At 39.3% G+C, this 23,138-nt stretch overlaps 1 protein-coding gene across 1 annotated transcript; it reads right to left on the bottom strand.

Moving 5' to 3' along the window:
* Positions 1-711: 711 nt before the first annotated feature.
* Positions 712-10,732, bottom strand: ZNF518A (zinc finger protein 518A). The gene is made up of 3 exons (XM_014875340.2): positions 10,611-10,732; positions 8,748-8,866; positions 712-6,378 (listed from the first exon to the last, which is right to left on the bottom strand). The coding sequence occupies exon 3, from the start codon at positions 6,257-6,259 to the stop codon at positions 1,622-1,624; it is 4,638 nt and encodes a 1,545-aa protein (XP_014730826.2). The 5' UTR covers positions 6,260-6,378; positions 8,748-8,866; positions 10,611-10,732; the 3' UTR covers positions 712-1,621.
* Between the last annotated feature and the right edge of the window lie 12,406 nt (positions 10,733-23,138).

Here is a 23,138-nt window from a genome sequence, read left to right as displayed (position 1 = left end):
TCCATGACTTCTTACTGTTTCATAGCAATCTTCATTTTCACCTTAAGGAACCAGTAAAAGAAGATTACCCGGGCTTGCATACAATCTAACCCCCCAAGATTTAAATGCCCCAGTCCTCTCCAAGCCTACTGTTCCATTTTGACCATTATTCTGTCAATACTTTGGGAAGCTGGCTTATACCTTCATACTTGGACAAAAGGTGCCAGCCATATGGTAAGAGCAATCCCACCTAAGACTGAAACTTCCAGCCTGCAGAGGTTCTTTAAGAATCCAGAGGACAAAGCCTCAAGACATAATTACTGTGGATAATAAGGACCTTCATCTGTGTACCCTCAGTCACTATGGTTAAGATATACCCTCATATAAGACTAAAAACTGTCAAGCATAGTCTCTCCATTATCTCTAAAACCAAAAGTAGAAAGTAAGCAGGCTCCTAAGAACATTACCCTACTGGCTGCTAAAATAGGGGAAGAATAACTCGAGCCTTGGTTTTGCCAAACCCCTGGTGCACCAAAAGGCAGTGTATCTGAATAACCAATAGTAGAAAACATTAAGTCATTATAGGGACAAATTACATCCACCTGAAATAAAGCTATGATGCAATTACAAGCCTAAAATGGTGCTCTGCACCTCCCCATATCCTGACCTTCCTATAGGGTTTGTGGCAAGACATAGCAAGACAGAAATATTTTCTATAAATGCTCAAAGTCATAAGCTGTAAACACAATTTATAGCAAATTTAATAATGACAAAATCAATACAGATTAGGAATGTTCACCATTCTTAAACACCATATACATTATGAATATATACTGCATATTTTCAGTCGATTTCATTCTGACTCACTGTATTAACACAATCATAATATGTTTTATTAATTTATATGAAAAATACTTCACTAAGAAAGTAGACAAACTGCACAGAAATAGTACAAGTGTCATGTGCATAGCAATATAGCTTAAAGCATTCACATATGGCTTTGTTTAAATGAAACTGTTGGGGGAAATGGCCCTATACAGACCCATGGTTACACAGTCAACATAATGTAAACTGCTTCACATCTTTGAGGCACTTGCTAATAATAGTGTTCAATCCCTGAAAAACAAAATCAAGAGCTAAGAAGTGAAAATAACAAAAATCCCAGAATAACAGCTGTGTGTATTTGAAAAGATTGTAAAAGTTGGTTTTAGTAGTGCATGCACAGAACTGAAAAATTGGGAGGAGGGGTCATTTCTGTGCAAGAATTATACCAAGTAACTGAAAAGTATAAAAATATTTACATGTTTAGGGATTTAAAGTATGTACAGAACAAAAGCCCTGAAGAGTCATTCTACAGAATAAAAATATAGCACATAATAGCAGTAATAAAAATAATGTATACTTTTATGGAATTGTATTTGCAGTTAGTTACAAGTTATTTAAACCACAAAGTTCTTTGATCTTTCTCAAATCTGATGGCAATAGGGAAAACACTCTTTCTTTTACAACACAAGCACTTTGCATCCTTTTTCAACCTCAGTTAGAATACTGACATACAAAACAGAATGACTTGTGTAGCCTAACACAACTGATTTTTTTTTTTTTAACTTTCATGAATGATATTGATTTTCTTCACTGGTAATCATTTCTTTAATGAATTCCAATCTCGAGTAGCCTCCATCAGATGCCTCTGTCCATGCCCTACCCACTTATCTTGATTGTCAAATATTCTACCACAAAACCAGCAGCTAAACTTAGCTTTCAAGGTATTATTAGAGGTAGTTTTCACAATCTGGTAATTGTTTTTGCTAGTCTTTTTCAGTGTCAATTTTAAGACAAATCTTTCTTTTACAGGGCTAATGGGTTTTATTGTCCTGTATCTTTTTTGAGAAAAATTATCAGTAGTTACAACCGACGGATTGCAGAAGTCTGGCTGCAGAAGAGCTTCAACAGTTCTTTTTGACAATAAAACCTTAAGAACATGTCCCTTAAATTTAGCAATAGTTTTCATTACATTTACAACTTCTGGAACATCGGCATCAGGATGATTAAGCACAACAACCGGTTGATTTCTCCGAGGGCATTTTACAAGCTGGTTAGAATTAAAAGGGAGTAATTTCAAAGTCCTCACAGTTGCTTTTGATGCCCTTGGTTTGTAAAGGCTACCTGATTCATTAACGATTTCAGCCTGATTCTTTTCCTTACACTTTCTGTGCAACATTGCTTTCTTTCTAGGAGGTTCTGAGCAACTAGCCTTCCTTTTACGTTTGAAATTCTTCTTTCTTTGCCGACCTGAACTTTTAGACGCAGCTTGTTTTAAACTAGGTTTTACTTTTGCAGTTCTGTTTTGGGTGCTCCATGTGGACTTCCGACAACCAGAGTTATTCCTCTTGGTAGCAGTTATTACTTGCGTACTCTCAACAGAACATTTTTGCAACTGCGTCCCTGCAGATTTAGCAGAATAAACAGGGTCTACAGGAGGAACACAACATGCTGGATTAGAGCTTGCCAAAGAGGCATTTGCTGGCATTAACCCACCTGGTAAGTTTAAGGCATCATTAAAACTAAGATTAGTTTGTTTCTGTGCTAGTGCAGGAGTAAGGAACTGCAAGTTATCCACCTGTAGTGAGGGCACCAAGTTGCTTACTGACTGAGTGTTATCAGACAGCGTATCTGAAGTACGAGTCTTAATTTTCAGCAAAAGCTGTTGTTGCATGGCTCCAGTTTTCTTTGGTTGACAATTTTGATGAGCATTATCCTGAAAAAGAAGTGGTTTATGAACTACGGGCTTGTTTGGCGTCATACATTTCAGAAAAACTCCCTGCTGTCCATCAGGTGAAAGTGCATAATCATGTTGTTCCTGTTTAATTTCCTGTTGTTTTACTGGCTCCAAAGAACCAAAGACAGCATCCTGGTGGTCTGGTAACACCTTCACGGAAGAAGTTGCTTTCACAGATGACTCTGATGAGTTTGCAATTACAAGAGGCGCTTTGAATGGCGTACTATTCAATGAGTCATTCACTGTACCACATACTTCCCCATTACAGGAACTTCTTACATTTCTAAAACTGTCATTTTTACCCTTCACTTCTGAAGCTGATATGGTTATTTTCCCAAATTCTCTGGATGCAATTCCCCCTAAAACCTGAGAACTATCATTAGCGGCATTTGCAACTGTTCCAACTGCCCCAGTGAAAGTCAAAATCATTCCAGATCCTTTATTTGAAACAAAAGATGCAGGTACACCTTTAGTAACGTGCCCATCAGATGAACCAGTTGACGGAAGAGATGTTCCTGAAACCACCTGATGTCTAGACTGGTTAGAAAGGTGGAAAGGAACAAAAAATCGTGACGGAAGGGACCGAACAAAAAGGGCTTTCTTCTGTTCCTGAAGAACAGGCAAAACTGGTGAAAAGCTGCTAGGATTTTGAGCTGCTGACAGTACTTTATCTTTTACTAACTGTTGTGTAAACTCATCTGTAGGAGCTTTTAGCAATGTACCCGGAGTTCTGGATAATTTGTCCGCATCCTGTGAATCAAGTGATGTTTTGGGTGTCTCTCTTTCTCTCCCATAACATGTACCTTCATTTGTGCTACATCTTGTGCTCAACTCTCTCTTACATAAAGGAAAGTGTACATTAGAAGGAGGCCTCTGAAAACCACACGCAGTTGCAGAGCTTTTTAAACGCACGCAGGCTGCATTCCCAGTCTCAGGACCAGAAAGCAGCTTATCAGAATGAAGTTTGACACAGTTATTTGTCTTGCTGTGGAATTCTTGCTGAGAAGTTGTTTTTACTTTTAACACATCTTGCAGTAACTGGTTTATCTCAGGTGATAAATAATTAGCTGCCTGTTCACTTTGCAATGAGAAAACAGATGTAATTTTAGGCATTAAGAAAGAGTTAACACAATCAGAGGCATTTTCCTGGAATTTTTCAGCTACGTTCTGAAAGCCTTGCTCTATGTTAGTGTCCAAATACTGTTGACCATTATGCTTGTCCTCTGTACAACACTCGCTGTCAACACCACATTTAGACTGGCTTTTAAAAGACACAGAGTTATTCTTAGTGTTTATGTGTTCGTAAGTATTATTAATATTTGATTGGGCTGACACAACTTTCTCTGCTTTTAAACCTTTCATTGATTCTGAATGTGAAGACGCAGGTTCATTTCTGCTGTTTTGAAAAGAACCTCTTTTGCTAAATTCTTTGTATCTGCCATCTGTTGACATCCAAATGCTACATGGATTTTCTAAAGAGTCCATTTTGGAATAGTTGTGAAAAGACAACAACCCTTCATTAGATGAATCCACTGAGGTTGAATAATAGAGATTATTAGTTCCATTACTATTATTCAGGCCACCGTTTTGCATTTTCAGTTCAGGCAAGAAGGGCGTTTCCATAGGGTCATAATGCAGGGTATTGGTAATAGCGGGTGGTAATACCTGAGGACGACTTGAAGGACAAAAGCTTCCCCACGAGATACTAGTCTGAGTGCTAAGTTTTCTTACCTCTTCATGTGGAGGTACAGTTGAGTCCAGCTTCATTGGCAAATAATTTGGACATTTTCCTACAGCTATATTAGAAGGTGCTACAGTTTCAGAAACACTCCTACTATACAATACGGAGTTATTTTGTTTTTCCACTTTTGTACTTCCTGAATGAGGCGCAGCACAAGAAAACGGAGGGGAGCTTAACAGATGAACACAATTGTTCTTTAAGGTTGACTGATCAGTTACATGTGGTATAGCACCTGAAAACAAGCCACAGGGATCAGCAGTCTGTAGCAAAGGAGTTGCAGAACCATCCTTAACAGGATCAACTTTCTGAGCCAACAAATATTCATTTTGCTTATTTGTAGGTAGTAATTTTATAACAATGTGTTGCTTTCCATCTACCATTTTAAAGCCCATAAATTTAGCACTGTAATTTGCTGGAACAGATATTTTATTGTTTTTAACCATCAATACTGTTGGCCCATGAACAGCGTTTTTCAATAATCCCAGGCCATAACTTGTTCCATCATCTGCCTTATTGTATTGTGCATTACTAGCAGAGAGCATTCCACCCATGAAATGATGCTTTTCTGTGTATTTAGTTTGATCTTTCTCTTCATTTGCTTCCATGTCTCTCATACACTGGTTCAGCTCCTCAGCATTTGTCTGAATTTTATTCACACTTCTTAGCACTTGTGCATTTTCTTCTCTGGCACTGTCACTTCCACTGCTTATCTTCTTCCGTCTCCAGAGTGGTTTTTTTGATGCTCCCATTTTATACCTTCTTAACACAAGTTTCAGTCCTGCTGGAGTCTTTACTACTCTTTTTTCATATTTATCCTTTTCCAGTTTTTCTTTTGCAACGAAGTGGTCTCTGTGTAAAGCTATGATGTGTTTTAAAAGATAATCTTTCCGTGATGTGCTGTAACTGCAATAAGAACAACCAAAAGAAAACATACTGGTATGAACAAGAAGATGATTTTGGAGCTCCTCTTCTGTAAAGTTTTCTTGATGGCATTTTCCACATTTATAGGGAATCTCTTTATGTTTGTGAATGTGCTGAACAAACGTACCCACATCATAGGTAGAAAACCCACATTTTTCACACTGGAAGTGTCCATTTATACAATGCTCTGATATGAAGTGTTTTGTCAAAGCCAACAAAGTATATATCTGTTCATCATTACAGAGCTCACATTTTACTAAAGTGCTACGATGGATGCGTCTGTGCTGTTTAAAGGACTGAAAGTCATTAGCTGAGAAGCTGCACATCTCACAAGGATACAAAGGCAATTCACCATAGTGTAACAGCTGAAAATGTTTCTGTAGGTCATTCGGGCTGTACCTGATGTTATCCTTGCACTTTGTACAAGTGAAATTCAGTATCTTTGCTGCAGCTTTCAACCCTTTTTCAAATTGCACTTCTGGTTTAATTTGCAAGTGGCTTCCTTCTGAACAATTGAGATTGCTTCCGCTTATTTTCTCTAGACTTAAGGACTTCCTCGCAGTTTGCTGCTTACACTGAAAGAGTCTTCTAAACTTATCAACTTCATGTTTCATTAATAGTTCATTTGGAATGTTCACCTTGGGCAATTCAATTTTCACATTTTTCAGTCCATAAGTGAGATTGATATCTAAAACTGCTGGTTGAATCGTCATACTTAAAGGATCACTCACCAGTTCTTTTTTCAAAGTAATGTCTGTAGAAAAATTCTTCATAGCATTGTGTTTCAAGAAAGCGAATTGCTTTGTGTCACAAAAAAAGTGTTTCTGTTCAGATGACATGATTTTCGGTTTTCCTTTTCTTTATGTGAATTCTTGAGATTTAGTTCTACTTCCGGCAGCAAATGAAACAACTGGGCCGAGTTATTCTCAAAGCTCTACAGCTTCCCCATTTCATTCTCCTGAAATTAAAAAACAAGCAAAGCAAATACTTACTTTAAAAATTAATACAATTAGAACACCTATTACAATTCACTAAAAAACATATGCCAATCTTTGAAGTTGTTAATTTTTATAATATTACCTGAGGGGTGAAAAAAAAAGGATGAGGCAAAAAAAATATTATATTGTAACCTTTGTTTCTGTTGGGGGGGTTTGTTGGTTTGTTGTTTGGGTTTTTTTCAAAAATATATATATAAAACTTGAAAAGTATGTTTTAAAGAACATCTACTGAAAGATACATGTCATCAAATTTTGGGTTTCTCCCACCCTGTAAGCATAAAAGAATCCAAAGACCTACTTTTTTAAGTGAAGCCTGTGTTTATTACTCATTTGGGATTTCGTGCAAATAAAAACACTCCTTTGTGACACGGGTCACTAACTGAACCTAACTGAAGTACTAAAAACAAGTCAAAATCTACAGAACTTGATATTTTTATTACTCAAGTGTGCTACTCTATTAGTAACTATTGTGTTTAAAAAGGAAAGAAAGTAAAATCAGAATCTGACAAAAGATATACTTCACTAATGGAGACATGACCTTTACCAACACCAAAAAACCAATGACACTGACTTACAATGAATTTTTCACATGCCTACCTTTAGTACCACACATGTCTGAAGCAGTCAACAGATAAAAGTTCTCAGGTTTCCCATGGCACGTTCCTGGGTACATGTTAATATTTTCAGTGCGTGACTGACAACATTACCCCTCTATGGATTAAAAGGTTCAAATGGTTATGGTCAGCACCACTGTCTCGTTACAGATTCCATGTCAGTGCTTCCATAACAGGCTGCATCAACAATTTATAGCAGCTCAAGTCTATGCTTGAACAAGAACAGAATCCTGCACAGAATGTCGACACAGAATCAGCAAAATTGGAACAGCAGCAAAATTAACTTAAATTCTGAAAAAGCAACACTGGTAAGGAAGACCTGTTTCTTCACTAGTATAACACTTTTTACTAAAACACTTTTTCCCCTAGTACAAGTCACAGAGTTACTTTTTTCCTTCCTAACAAAAGTGAGTAAATTGTTAGCTGAAATCTGATTAGAGATTCCCTCTCCCCTGCTCTTGCGCTCACCCTCAAGCAACACAGACTTACAACTCTTTAGACCATCTTATCTATTCACACTCAAACTGAAAGAATGATCACATCCTCTCCCTCACTGTGACTAAGTGCAAGGGCTGCTTCTAGATCTCCAAGACATCATAAGCATTAGCCCTAAGGTCTTTCAAGTATTTTCCCACGGTCCTGGGAGAAGGAAGTATCTAGCATTAGACATGCAAATACCTGGCAAAGAAAATGGAGACTGAAAAATTTTCAAGTCCATGTTCTTGTATCATGTAGCAAGAAAAGCAAAACACTTTTTTTAAGCACACGCTTTAATGCATTCCTTTGGAGAAGATACTAGCACTCCTGCACAATTCTTGAAAATAATAAACATAGCAGACTTCGACACTATACACAGACTCTAATATCAAGTTAATTCACTTAATTGTGCTCTCCAGATATGAGACCTGCAAGACTTCAACTATATAACTGACATCCGAAAAAAAAAAAAACCACCCCAAAAAAACAAACCACAGAGACATACTCTCCTCCTCAGAATCTCTCCAAATGGAAACACTTAGGTTACGGGATTTTTACTTATCTTTTAACTCAATGACAAATTCCCCATCTTCCACACAAAAGATGAATACATGGGATATTACCCTACTTTGAGCCTTGAGAACAACTCATGCATTTACATTCCATTTCCACCAAAAGTGTACTGCATTAAAATGCATTCTTTTGCCAATGGTATATCCCTTATTTGAATAGAAGCCAGCTGAACTTCCACATGAAGAGTAAGTAACTAAAAATTATTTGGATTTGTTTGCTTGAACAACTTTTTTAATACATAGGTGCAACACAAATATTATAGGTTGCATGACACAACACATCATCCTGATGGTAGCTGCCCATCCTTCAGATTAAAGGTTACACTGCCAGACACTGAAACCTGAAGTAAGTTTACAATTATAACTATAGAAAGCAGAACTGGAAAAAGTACTGCAGAGAACAAGGCTTTCAATACCAAGCCAATGTGGTCCTCAACTGGGCAACATTTACATTTGGCAAAGAGTCTCGATCCAAGATCTTCTTTAATTAATTAACCTAATAACTTAAAACTTAACTTTGTTATTTTTGGGTAGCATGCAACTATAAACAAGCTCCTGCAGCATGACAAATAAAAATATTTACTTGAAACAACCATCAAAATAGAAAGGTGGGTTTTTTAACCCCAGGGATCTTTAAAAGTACATTTTCAAAGAAGCATGACTTACACTTTAAGAAAATACTTGACTTCAATTCTTCAACAGCTGGGTTTTTTCCACACACACAGAAGAGGTAAGTATGCAAGACTCAGAAAAGGCCACAGTCAGGAGATATACTAAAAAAAATTCTGGAAACAAAAGGAAAGGTATTTTAAATGGTGTAAGTACAAGCATAACTGAAAGAATAAGCTGGAAAGCACAAATCCCTCATACATTTATGTGGATTTTTTAATACATTGAAGACAGAAATATATACTAACTTTTCTCCCAAAGAACACCACCAAATGCAATACCAATACTGTATATATACACATTATAACAATGCCTATTTTACCTTAGCTTTGTCACTAGATTTCAGGCATTCATAGCTGGGAAGCATAAACACATGGTAACTTAAAAAGAGCAGAGAAGCAAGTGACTGGTATCTCTGTGCATCGAATTTTAACCTGTACTCAAAAGCGCTTTTCTCAACCAAAAATTTTAATGGCAAAGGCCTAATCATAAGTTTCTATAAAGTTGTGCAGAAGCCTAGGAAGGAGGCAGACTATTACATTCACAGTATCTGAAACAAGTAAGTAGATTTAAATGCAGATATAGTAAGTACAAACATTGAAAATACATAAGCATGTGCCACAGTTAACTCACTCAAAAAATCCTCAAATCACTAAGAACAAGTGTAAATAACCACTTAAAGCTCTCAGCCACAATTTTCTTCTCCTAAAAATGCTGCAATATGTCCATATTTTGTTTAAAGAAAGTACAGAAAGAAAGTTTTAGCTATACACTTTGATCTAGGGAGAAATTACAGATAGGAGTTAGACACTGCTAAATCAGGCAACTTTTACAGTTGTTCCATTTTGAACTACATTCAAAATAGGTATCCCAGCAAACAGTATCTTCAAGATTTCTGAAAAAATGTAAACTTATTTAAGTTTTATTAAATAAATGAAAAAAGTTATACTTTAGTGTATCCCATGTCCAGTCCCATTCTATGTGTCTGCAAATTTAGAGTGGTGCCTTCATCTCTCCCAAGACCTGGATACATGCAGGAACTTAAAAAACTAGATCTTAAGAAACCCACAGAGCTGGAACAGTCAGATACAACCTGCCCAGCACAACGATGCTTTAGTAAAAATAAAGTTAAAATTTTAAAAATCACCGAAGCACTCTCAGAGCTCACACACACAGACTGCCCGTGCCACAGGGCGAACCTGCCATTTACACACTCAGCAGCTGAAGGCGGCGGCGACACGCGGCCAGCGCCAGCCCACCTGCGGGCTGACACTGTCCCCGCCCGCCCGGGGCTGCCGGGGGAGCAGCGGGGCGGCGGAGCCGGCCAGGAGCTGCGGCGGCCGGTAAGCGCCGGGACAAAGCGCGGGGCGGCCGAGGAGACGGTGGCAGCTGGGGAGCTCCGTCCGACCGCGGGCACAGCAGCGGGCGCTGGCGACCTCGAGCGAGGCGCGTCCCTCCCCGGCTCCTCGTCGGGAGCCCCGCGCAGCGCCGCCCCCGCCCGCCTGGGGCGCCCGCACGGCCCCGGCGCGGCCGCGACTGTCGGCGCGTAGCCCGGCGGAGGGATACGGTCCCACGGCCGCCGCGCCAGCGGCACACGAGGCCATTTCTGCCCGCTCCAGCCGCTCCGGGTGCTCCCCGCGCTCCCGCCCGCCCCCAGCCCCGGCTGCCCCGCCAGCCTCCCGCGGCCGCCGGCCACGGACTACTTAATGTCTCACCCTCACCACGGGGCACCGTCCCGCCCCGCCGCGGCCGCTCGCGCCCCCTGCCCGCTCCGCTCCGCTGCGAGCCTCGCCGGGCCGTGCCTCCCGCACCGCGCGGGGCCTCCCCGCTCCCCGCCCCACGCCCCCCCGGCGGAGTTACCTCGGGTACCGCCACCGCCAGACGAGGCGCTGCCGGCCGCCATCACAGTTTCCATCCGGGGACTGCCGAGTGCGAGCCCGGCCGAGGGGCGGCCGCGGCGGAGGGATACGCGTTCACCTGAGGGATGGGCGGACGGCGGCCGAGGAGGCCCAATGGGGGAAGGGGGCGGGGCGGTGCCGGCAGGTCCGGCTGCCCTCGTCCTCCTCCTCGTTCTCCCGTTCGTCTTTCTGCTCCTTGGATGTGGGCCTTGAGCACGTGGAACGGCCATGGGATCGGCCCGGCCTTACCTTGCGTGGCCGTGCGCTTCTCTGCGCCCAAGGGCGTGTTTGGGCCAATGGCCGCCAATGGCAGTGGCACGGAGAGCTGCTGCCCCTCACAAAACACTCATAAGCCAAGGCCTGGCCCGCCATGTCTGTGCTGCGCTCCAGACACGGGTTCCCTGACCTGCACAGACACATAGGAACAATATATAAAGGGCTGGCTGTGGGAGATGTCAGCAGTTCAAGCTTCCAGGACAATATACATGCATTAGATCAGTTGATTTGTTTTAATGCTCAAAATAACACAAAAATCAAAGCTGATAATCCTTACAAGGTGCTTGTCTTGTTAGAGACCCGGTATAATTTCTGCTCAGAAGCAGCACCAACAGTGCATGCTCTTCATGTTTGTGCCGAGTTTTAATGCACATGGAAGAGCACGCAGAGTAAGGTCCCAAAGAGGATGAAGGCATGTGAGAAGTAGGAAATTGAGCTGCTCCATGGCCAGAAATGGGCAAATGCCCACAGCAGAAATAGACTGTAAAAATGAATTGTGAATGAAGAGATCATTGAAATGGAACTCCTTTCTCCACTTAGGAAACTAATCAAAAATCAAAAGCAAAAAGGAGAAAGCTTTAGCTTTTTCCTTTGGGAAACGTAACTAGAGAACAATTTAACCAAGCAATTCAGTTAAACTTCTCCACAAATCTTGTGACATCTTACTAGTTGCAACAAAGTTTAATACTTCACTCATTATTAAATATGAGAACAAGGAGGAGTGTTGATGTCTTTGAGTGTGTGTGTGTATACTAATGGTACATTAAACATGAACATATTTTTAATTTCTTGTTCTAATTGACATCACTTATTTTGCTTGCGTCCTACACTGTAGAAGAACATTAATAGAAGCCATTTTGGGGTGGATTCCTTGGCCTTAAAAAATACCTTCAAGGAAAGAATTATATAATAGATGGTTCTACTACACCCAAATGAATCAATCTGTGCCAAAAGCAAGCAAAGTATTCTTCTGGTTTCTAATTCATTACATTTTTCTAAGTAGAAAGGGGGGATTGTACATATCCATAGTGTTTTAGAGGATCTGGAAACTTAACTACAACTGAAGAAAAAGAAAGAAAAACAGCGTAGTTCTGACCCTAAAGTCAGAAAAAATAACAGAAAAGAATGATCCATGAAAATCATTAGTCTAACGAGCAGTCATGAAAAACCAAATGATTGTATGAACTAATTTTCCAAGGAAAACCACTTCTTTTTAAAGTGAAGTTGTTCATGCATTTACCTGAAATCACTGAATTCGGTCACAAACAGGAAAGAGCTTATTCCTTAGTAAGAAATAATAACGTGTTGCTGCTAACATGTTCCATATTTGAGTTACAAAAAAGTGGAAATACCTGGTTTAAGGTGAAAACATTTTTTCATTTAGATTTTCACATTTGCAATTATTCAGTTGGCATGTGTGATAGCCAAATTTCAATAAGTTTTTTGATCTATGACAATTTTTATCTTGTTCTCTCACATTTTTTTTCAATCTAACATGAATTTAAACTAAGTTTACAAAATCTATACGATAAATCAAGATATGAATGTATTCTATTATTTTTTTAGTGTTTCTGTTTGCTCTGTAAGGACATAAGAATTAATAGTAAACAGCTCTTTCATTCAACTCATAAATCCTGTAAAAAATTGGTGTTCCATATGCCTTCTTCTATTCTTTCACTTAAAATATCACTTTTAAGTAAAAAAATTACATCTCAGACATAATCATGCAACTACCTTATTCTTCATTGCACTAAAACTCCTAGCTGTGATCATACTGGCTTTGTTACTGTTAATATTGTTCAATAATCTTTTCTACTGACACTTCTGAGACAATTCGACAGTCTTTCACACATATTTCATAAGGAAGAGTTGGAATGCAGAAATCTCCACAAGTCTGCTCTTAAAGATGCAAATTCATTTTGGTTTTTCTCCAGTGGTTTGAAATTCTGAGTGCTCATCTATTGACTGTACAGGTTTTCTGGAAGAGTTGCTGTTTCTGATAGTTTTCTTATGATGTGGACTAAATCATTCCATAATTATAGCAAATAAAATTCTGAATCACTTTGTGGCTTTCAGTGACCGTAAATAAAACTTAATCTCATACACTTTTCTATGTCATTATTTATAAATATATTAAATATATACTTTACAAAATATAATTAATTTCTATTTCTTTCCTGGCTTGTATGTAATGAGATTATAAACCATATTTTTACGTACTGCTTGGCAGCTAGAGCTGCTACTCAGTGTTGCCAGAACAGCTGCAATGATCATGTTTCTCCAGAAGACAACAAGTTCTGAAATGTTCATGAAAAGTGTACAAAAAAAATATGCCTGTCTTCCATGGTAGAACTGGGTGGGCAATATTACAGGTAGCAGAGGCTGGAAATTCATGGAGGAAGGAACTTGGGGCTAAACATACTCAGATGTAGGAAAATTATGTTTAGGAATGGACAGGTCTTACTTAGCCTTGTAGGCAGACTGCCCAACAGGACAGTCTTTGAATGATAAGCAAGACAGAATTAAGATTCTAATTTTTTTTAAGAATATCAGGTTCACAGGAGTTAGAAAATATCTGTTGTGATAATAACAATGCCTGAGTCAAGTAATCTTACTGCTAGGTGGTTGTTTCAAATTCTTGTAATGACTATAAATAGAAAGTGTACTCTTACAGGTAAATAGCACAGTACAAATGGAGGGTTCAAAGAAAATACATCCATTCTTTTCTGTTCTGTGCCACTTCAGTCTTGAAAGATGCTAACTTGACTTTCTGTATTAAACATTTTACTGGTGAATTCTTACATAAAAGCCTTTTTGGTGAGGCCTTTGAGTTCATTCTTCAAGTCTAGTGTTTTATACTGATTTGCAAACTCTCCAAACTGTGCTTGTCACTTAAATAAATAATACATTGGTTAGGCAGAGCTCATTTCTTTCACAAAGTACAGTGTACTTCAAACAATGCTCATATAAATCAGCTGTTGGGCTGTAAGAGAAGCTCCATATTTCTAAGATGAAACATCAGTACACAGTGAAATAAGAAAACTCCCTTTTCAAGCAGTTCCTAATACACTACATTATTAGTTTTGATGATGAACTATTTAGGAATGCATGGTTGCCTATATGTCACTGTCAGTGACATATGTCACTGTAATTTTGATTCTGTATTTCTTATGATAAATAGCCTACTTTTGTTTAGGGCAGAACAGCGGGAAACATAATGTTAAGGCTTCCTTTTCTAGATATATTATCTTATAAAATAACAGCCTTAATGTTGACAGCTAAAGGTGTCATTATTAATATCAGAACATCTATGAACTCTTTTCATGTCTTCACCTGCACATCTAAAGCAATATTGCAACAATGAAGGAAGTCAACAATTTCATTTTCTTTGTGGATTTTATGGCACAAATCAGTCTTGGAGCTATCTGAACTATAATTGTTAAAACTTCAGTAATAGAAGTTTGAACAAAAACAACAACAAAAACAGCATTCAATCTAACGAGAATTTAAATTAATTTATCTTTCTGCAGTAAGAAGGGTGAAATAAAACCGTGCCAAAATTTGATGACAGTAAGTTTCTCAAGCCAGCTTGGGAAATAGTGGCATTTGCCATCATCTTCTACAGCTCTGTTGGAATCTGCTGTTGGCCAAATGATGCTCTGCTAAATAGACCCTGTACCTCAGTTCCCTCTGTTAATTATTTTAATACAGCCACCAGATGGACACATCCAGTTAAGAGGCCCAGTTATATTGAATATCCTTATTCGTACTCTTAGTCTCAGCATAGCTTTTCCAAGTACAATTTCTGATCAATTGCATACAAGGGGTCTGTTGTACAAGTGAGAAAACATTCTTAGGAACTTACTGAATCTTCTTTGGAAACTTGTGGAGAAAGCATCTCTTTGCCTTCACAATATGTGAAATGGGTGAGAGGCTTTTTTATTGTTGTAATTTGCGAATGGGGAGGTGTTGCCAAACAGCACAAGGAAGAAGCATTCTTAGAAATATGTAAACAAAAAAAATTTAAGTTTATCACTGTACTTATGGTTCTACGACATGTAAATCAATTACTGATAATCTGCTGAAAGATGTGATTCACCTTCATGAGTAGCTTGAACTAGAATTTCTACAGATCTTATTTCTTGATTAGGCTATCACTGTCTAATCACTGTCACTGTCCTTGGAAAATGTTTTAACCTCATGAAAACTAAAGTTTGCATGGTTAAGTGAAGATCCCTTTTGGCTCATGATAATTTTAGTCTCAATGTTTGCAAGTGTCTTCAGCATTATGAGCAGTCCACGCTGAAACAATTTCAGGCAAGCTAATTTAAAGCAGAAACTGGAGCTGGAAAAGAAAGAGGCAAGATCTAGGAACCAAAGCTGAACAGATGAAGGGCAGATTAGGATCTAGCACTCAGTAGGAGAAACTAGGACAAGATCTAGAAAGCAGGAAATTGGATCAGGATTTTAGACAAGAAGTAACACTCAAGAGTAAGATTCTAGAGCACCATTACAACTAAAATGTATTAAGCTTCCCAGAGCATCTGGCCCTATTTCACGTACACTGAGACAGGCTATACCAGCCTCTCAGAGGTGAGGCCATTATTCTTTAGAAAACTAATTTTAGCCAGGTGACTAATAAAGAGGTGCCTGAGCTGAGTGTGGGGAGATATCTTGACTTCACAATTTTCAGTGATAGCTGAGCAAGCAGGGTGTCTAGAGTTGCACGAGCATCTTCCTCATCCTCAGATAGTCATGACCCCAACACTTTTTATTGGCAGTCAAGTAACGTGTGAGCAGGGAGCTGGATCATGATTGCCCAGATGAGACAAGAGAGACTGGCAAACTAAGGAAAGTTTGAATCAAAGCAAAGAGCAATAAGGTTAATGCACATAAATTCTAAGAAAGTGAGATTAACCTCAAGCCTTTCTCAAAATGGGGAAGATTTTACTCTTGGTAGCAAACAAACTAGAAACCACACACCATTGCACATACTGTCCTGATGCAACATTGCAAAATACATCCTGGATACTGGGCTGGTGTTCTTTAGCAAGGCGGGTACTCATTTCCCTTTTGGAAGGTGCAGATAAACAGAAATGTTTAAACCAACAAGTTGTTCTATGCCATAACAGAAGAGATGGCATTATATATTTTATAACACTATAATTTCTGTCCATTTTTGCATTTCTAATAGTTATGAGTATCTGTCAGTAGAGCCCTCTCATGAGTTTTGACCATCTAGATGTACATGTCCACACCTGCACACTTCAGGTCAGGCTGTTTACCCTCTCTGCTTCAGTGTATCCATCAGTTGGAGTGAAGGTGTGCACTCCTAAAGAATTAGTTATTATAAGATCAATTTGTTTTTCTCAACAGACCAATGGTTTTGTACATTCTTTGATACCAGTTAGGAAATTCTTGAGTTTCTTTTTCAAGAACATGTGACATTTCTCATACAACATATTTTTCTCATGAGTATTGACAGGACTTTCTGCATTTTCACCAGAGATACACACATACATTTCATACCAAATTAAAATGGGAGAAGTAAACAGCATTCAGGCATGAATGTTTGCTTCCTGTTGAATTGTGTGGAAATTGCAGAAGTATCTCCATGAATAATAGGACAGGATTTTTTTATCCTCTGCTCCTTGAATAATAACTTCCATTCCAGTCACTGCTGATAAACCTCTCCTAATAAAATACATACCAACTTTGAATATAATGGGAAACTAAATTCCTTTCTTTTCCTCACATACTTTTGTACTTTTTTGTACCTTTGTTACATCACATGTTGAATTTCATCTGGATCTTCTAGAAATTGCTTTGAAAACTCATCATAGTGTCAAGTTAGATATTGGCAGAAATCTTCCCAGTTTATCCAATTTTCATTTGTTTCATTGGGTTCCTACAAGGTTTCAAATTGATTTTTAATTATTATTCTTAGACTAAAATCTAGCAATCTGTTTGTTTAATATAGTTTTCAATTCTTAAATTTTGTGTCATCTTGCATCTTGAATCTTGGGCTAGCAGACCCTCTGCTGCACTCCAGGTCTGACAAAGGCAGCAGCACCAGACAGTTTCTCTGCATAGCCCCACAACTATGTGATTGCATTTAATCATCTGTAATTGCACTGCAAATAAGTCCCCCTTCCATATTAATTCATCTTTGACACTTTTGCTGGGATTACTAATATCAAGTAGTAATTTTTGAAGGGTGGAGATAGAGATTGAACTCCCTTTATATAAGACTCCAGGCTATATAGTACTGGACTAAATTAGAAGTAGGAACCTCCCATGGATTTTCCTTCACCAATATACCATCCTCAGCCCCTTGATGAGCTGCATATTCTCTTTCTACCTATTTCAAAAGGTGTATTGGAGACTGCAGGTGTCAGGTTGCCTTTTAATTGTGCTCCGTGGCTTTGGATTTCACTGCCTAATGGCAGAAGATCAGTTACACTGTGATGAGGTAGTTTAGCAACAGGCTAAAAAAAGCCATTTTTGTTTTTCTGGCTCTTTAATCCACCTGTTGGCTATTATTTTAGTTCTTGTTCCCCACAAGGCTTTCCAAGCAGTTCTCCAGACATATACATTGTACCCATTCCTGTTTACAGAAAAAGGCAGACTGCTGGTGTGAACATGTTCATTGGTTTGTAATGAAGTGTCTTTGTGGTGGAGAAACTAAGCCTTTAATTAAAACCAGCTGGCACTGTAAACTGTTTCGTGCTCCATAATACTGACCATGGGTTTCAGTTAGAGAAAATCAGGGGGTTTCTTCATCCTACCTAAAAACTGTGGCTGCTGATTTTCCTCTCAGGGTGCTCCATCCCACACAAAAGATGAGTAGAACTGCATTGTAACAGTTTTGTATCCAAAATGCTCCAGTGTTTGCATCACAGAGAGTTTTATAAAAGGACAAATAAACCATGTGACAACCACCTTGTCACTGTTTCTGCATTTCCAGTCAGCCAATTTCCTTGAGTCACAAAAAAGATAAATAAATGCAGAGTCCAAAAATTTCAGCAAATATCATGCTTTCAATAGCATACATCCTGACGGCTGATAAGGGAAAGTGGCCGGGTGTGCAGAGTTTTGAAATATAAGAGATCAAGAAGAGAAGTACAACAGCCATTACAATAATATCTCCCAGAAACAAAATCCAGTCCTAATTGTTTTCCCTTTCAGTTATGAGTTGGCTTTGCTAATGGTATTTCATTATTTCCCTCCTCATGAAATCTATTTCCCCAAATTAAGTGAGTTTGTCCACAACGTTTTGTTGGTGAAACTACAAAGATGAACCTCTTCAGTATTTGCAGAAAGAGACTACAGTGATTAATTAGGCAAAAGATTAGGAGCAAGGCCAATCTGGTTCCTAATCCCAGCTGAGCCATTTATGGTGTAACCTTGGGGAAGTTACTTGACCTTCATGTTTCTCAGCAAACTCTGCTGGAAATTGGACACCAGCTGGACCTCAGAGAATACCAGACATGTCTGCTGAACTCTTCCCAATTAGCATTGTTAGAATAATGGTGAGAAGGCTTGCATTATTATTGTGGACTACTATACACATAAATACAGCCAAGGATTAATAACCTTCTTTCCCTTTCCTGGTAGGGATAAACTAATATTAAGAGGTGGCCTATTAACTACATATCCTGGCTCACTCTTGGCTGTATCATACATTAAAATAATAGTGAGCATGAGGCAATTAGGCTTTAAAACAATTCCAATTCTTCCCTTGCAACCAGCACTCTCCTGCACTTCCAGAAAGGATATTTATCAGATTAACTGATTAGAAAGATTAGATTTAGACCCAGACTCTTAGCTGCATCCATGGTGAACTATGTGCAGTCCTTTAATATGAGATCAGTTCTACACAACCGGAAAAGACAAGTCCAAGAGTTCATTATCCCTTTGGTGAAGCACCATTTTGGCCACATTTACCCCAAACGCACCTGCCAATGATCCTATGCCAGTGACTTTATATAATCCAGGAAACTCCTCTTGCCAGGTGTATCCCAAAGTCCTTTCATGCAACAAGATTATTTTCCTGACCTGAGCCTAAATTTTCTTCTGTTGATCTTTGTTCTATTATTAAATTTAGGGGGAAAAAAAGAGAAAATAAGTGAAAGGAACAAAAAAAAAAGCAAAAACAAAGTGAATGGTGAAGAAAGGCTTTGTCACTTTGGCAATAAAATGATAAGAGTCCCACATAATCCTCAGGGGTACAATATAGGGTCCACTATTGTGTAACCTCCTCATTAAAGGCTTTGATGATGGGGCAGAATTCCCCAAACCCTCAGCAAGTTTGCCAGCCATACTTGGGAAGAGTGGTAGAACCAGTTGGTTGTGCTGCCATTCAGAGACACCTGGACAGGCTGGAGAAATAGGCAGACAGGATTCTCAAGAACTTCAGCTTAACAGAGACTTTGGACTAGATGATCTTCAGGGCTGCCTTCCAACCTCACCAATTCAGTGATTTTATGAGTTTGAACAAAGCAAAAAAAAAGTTCAAGGATAATCCTGTTGCCTTCCTGGTCAATAGTCCTACAAGGATTTACAATCCATAAGTTTATGCAGTATCTGTTTTTACATATGCTCAGTGGGATTGTATTAGAGATTAATAGCTAAAATTTCAAAGACAGTTATTCCTGAGCAGAATTAAACTTCCTTGCAGCTACAGATGAAAATAGTTGAGCTTACCTCTTTTCACTTCTTTCTCAAATGATCTTACAGAATTTCACTCCATGGATAGCAAAAAGCCTTCAAATTCCAACTCTAATTTTGTTCATAATGAATTATAATAATTCCCTCTTACACTGATACCACAATTTGGCATTTTGTTTAACTTTGTAAAATGAACGTTAAATGAAAATAAAGATTGTGTGAATTTTTTTGTGAAATAGGTATCAAACTAGAAGCAGATTCAGGATCAAGGGTGAGTTGAGAAAGATGCAAAAGAAGAGAAAGAATTGTCAAAAGCCCCTTGGATTTTGTTAGGAGCTACTAGTGGCAGAGACAAACGAAGGCTGGTGATTGTTGAGGAATGCAGGAGGGGAACCACGAGCCATGGGTACAAAAGAGCTTTGTGTGATGGGGCATTGTGGCTGACAAATTACTTGGGCAAAGCTACTGAGACAAGAAATCTCCATTGAGGAATGTGTGAAACAGAGGTAAACTTACTGATTAGGAGCCTGAGGGTGGAGAGACAGCTGGAGGGAGTAGAGTGAACAAACTGGGGGCAAGTCTGAGATACAGGGAAGAGTTTGTATGTGAGACTGACACTACAAACTGATGACATAACTGAGTCAATATGTTGCAATTCGATAGAATCATTCATCTACCGGATTTTTAATAAAGCTGGGAAATTATGTTTATAAAATTACTTAGTTAATATTAAAACTAAGTAAAAAAACTTAAAGAATAACAGAACTAAGGCTTTTAAACATTTTATTTCACCCATCTCAACAAAAATCTGTTTATTAGAAGAGATATTTTAATTTTAAAAAGTGGGAGTTTAAACAGTAGTTGATAATAGCAACATTTGGACCAACTGCTTGTTAGTGCTAATTGGATACTGGATTGCTGACATAGGTATGATCAGATTCGTTCCTTGGATGGAACGGCAGAAATGCTTGGTCAGGGTTTTATGCTTGTGGTGGTTAATGTGTTATTTTGTCCTACTATCAGCTTATTTATATGCCTTGAAGTGAAAAGAGCAGCTAAGCTGTCCCTGAACCCCTTAATTTAGCTTCACTGTGCATATGCAGCTCTTGCTCCAGTTTCAGAGAACAACTTGCTATTTCATAGGGCTGCATAGTGAAGGATGCTGTCTGTCAGCCAAGAGACACAAAGTGGACAGGACAGGATTACTGCAATAGTAACAACAGCTTTGCACAGTAGATGCAGCTGCATGGCATGCTGGAGAGCACGGTTTTGTGTCTGCCTTTTCTAGAAGTCCCCTAGTATGCTGACTACTTCAGGCCACTGAAGCATCATGTTACCTCTAGAATTTCAGTGTCTCCTTTTCTGAATAAAAAGCTACTTACGATCCCAGTGAGCAGAAGTACACAGCAGTTCAATCTGCCGTCCATGCCAGTGGAGAACACTGTTAATATGCACAGTGAACTATCATGATGAATTCTCTGAAGGGTTACCTTCTAGTTTTCTTAAATCCAACACGAATTTCAATTTGGTTGTCCTCATGACCTAGATCCACTTCTATACAGGGAAGACAACACTTACCTCAAAGAGATATTGTGAAGATCATTATTAATTAAGAGACCTATGAAAAAGTTCAAATTTATCTTTTCAAAAGTCTAACTAAACTGCAGTGAATAGAGGCAGGAAAAAAGCAAATCTATTGGGATGTGTGGTCTGTCCTGCTCCGGGCTACAGAGATCAGGAATGGGGCTGCTCAAGAGGGACCCTGCCACAGCCTCGTCTGCTTTACTTCATATCCCTTCGCCATATGCGCTTTAAATAAGCAACCAGTCCTGTTTTACTCCTTCCCCACTGGCTTCCATTTTGCTGACTACATCCTCATTTGAGAATTTCAGTCTCACTCTGCACATCCCTGCTGCTCTCCTTGAAAATTTACACCCACAGGGAGTCCCCGGCACTCCCTCTTCGCACCTTTTGTCTGGTAGTCCCTCTTGTTACTCTGTTGCTATTTTAGCCTTGGGTTGGCCCCTTTCTGCAATGCCAGCAGTTTCTCTCCCTCTCGGACCGTGTTGCAGCGGGGACCGGGGCAGCTCCAGCCCCGAGTGCAGCTGCTGCCCGCAGCAGAGCAGCAGGGCAGCCTGCACACAGCGAAAGGGCTTTGTGGCACACGCCACATGTGTCCCGTCACCGCGGGAGGTGGACAATTCCTCTTCCCACTGGCTGGTGACACGGGGTCTGGTCTCTTTGCATCACTTCTTCCACAGGCAGGTCTGTGTTGACCATCAAATCATGGATTATCCCTCCTGGTGACACACTCCTGAAGCCATTGCTGTGGTGTCTTTCCAGCTGATCCACTCTACCTTCCCAATGCACCCAATCATGTCATATAAGCCACAAAAATTCTCACGTTTTCACAGGAGCCGTGTTCTGTTTCACAAAACAATAAAACTGACTTAGTCGGAATTTTTGCTTCAAAAGTGTAGCTCTTGGACAGATCAAAGCCAGTTTGGTGTCATTCACACCTAGCACCCTCTTCCTGTGTTATAATTGGACAAGGGAGCACATGTGTTACTCCTTGGGGATGTGTTCACAGCTGCTTTTAGGACCTATGAAAATTGGATGTTGTCCCCTGATATTAAATCAGCCCTCAAACCTGGAAAAGAGACTTTTTAATTACAACTAACATTATCTTCTTATTCTGGTGACTTTGTCATCCAGATACCCAAGCCTCTGGAGTTTCTCAACCGAACTATCGTTTACTTCTTCCATTTTTACCCCCAATATAATGATTTCACTTTCAAGTTTTGAATACTGTTTTCAGCATAACTGTTAAAAAGGGGGGTGGGGGTGGGCGGGAAAGGCGGGGGAAGAAGAAAGAAGGAAAAAAGCTGATCTGGGAACCTAAGTAAAGTTGGGGGGTCTGCAGGCATCAGATGGAAAAAATAGTACAGATCACTAGAAACAATGTGAATAAAGGGTCAGGGGGAAAGTCAATGTAGTTTCCTCTATGGAAAATATATTTGTATTGACTTCATTACCTTTGTGTAAGAGAAAAGGCAAACTTCAGGCTGCAGAGTTTTTTCATTTCCCTTGAAAGTTTGCTAATACAGATTTAAGGCATTTCATAACTATATAATCTAAATAAATGACAAACAAATGGAAAATTAAATGTACTATAACTCTTCAAAGCCCCTTCTCAAGCATGTATCTATAAATATCCCACATAATGATATCCTTGTCTGTGACTGGGCATAGCTTCCCAGCAAATAACAAAATAGAAAAGTAACTTGTGAATATGTCCAAAATCTAAATTTAAAAAGTAGGGTGAGATTTTACAGTGCAAACAAGTCTCTCAGGAATGTAGTTAGATCTCCTCTTGCAAAAGTTGATTTGAGGTATTTGATCAATCCCTTGCTCCCTCTGGGGTTACTGTCTATGTGGCTGAACCATGACTCGTCCACTGGCAATCATTTGTGTCAATGCAATTTGACACTTCAATTCTGGGGGTGAAACCCTCCAGGGAAGAAGTATTAACCATGGATTAAAA

This window comes from Sturnus vulgaris, chromosome 8 (assembly GCF_052056855.1).
Source record: "Sturnus vulgaris isolate bStuVul1 chromosome 8, bStuVul1.hap1, whole genome shotgun sequence".
NCBI lineage: Eukaryota > Metazoa > Chordata > Aves > Passeriformes > Sturnidae > Sturnus > Sturnus vulgaris.
This window is presented reverse-complemented; position numbering and strand designations above follow the sequence as displayed.

Coding starts and splice junctions, on each gene's coding strand:
- ZNF518A (XM_014875340.2), bottom strand. CDS start 6,259: ATGTCATCTGAACAGAAACACTTTTTTTGTGACACAAAGCAATTCGCT.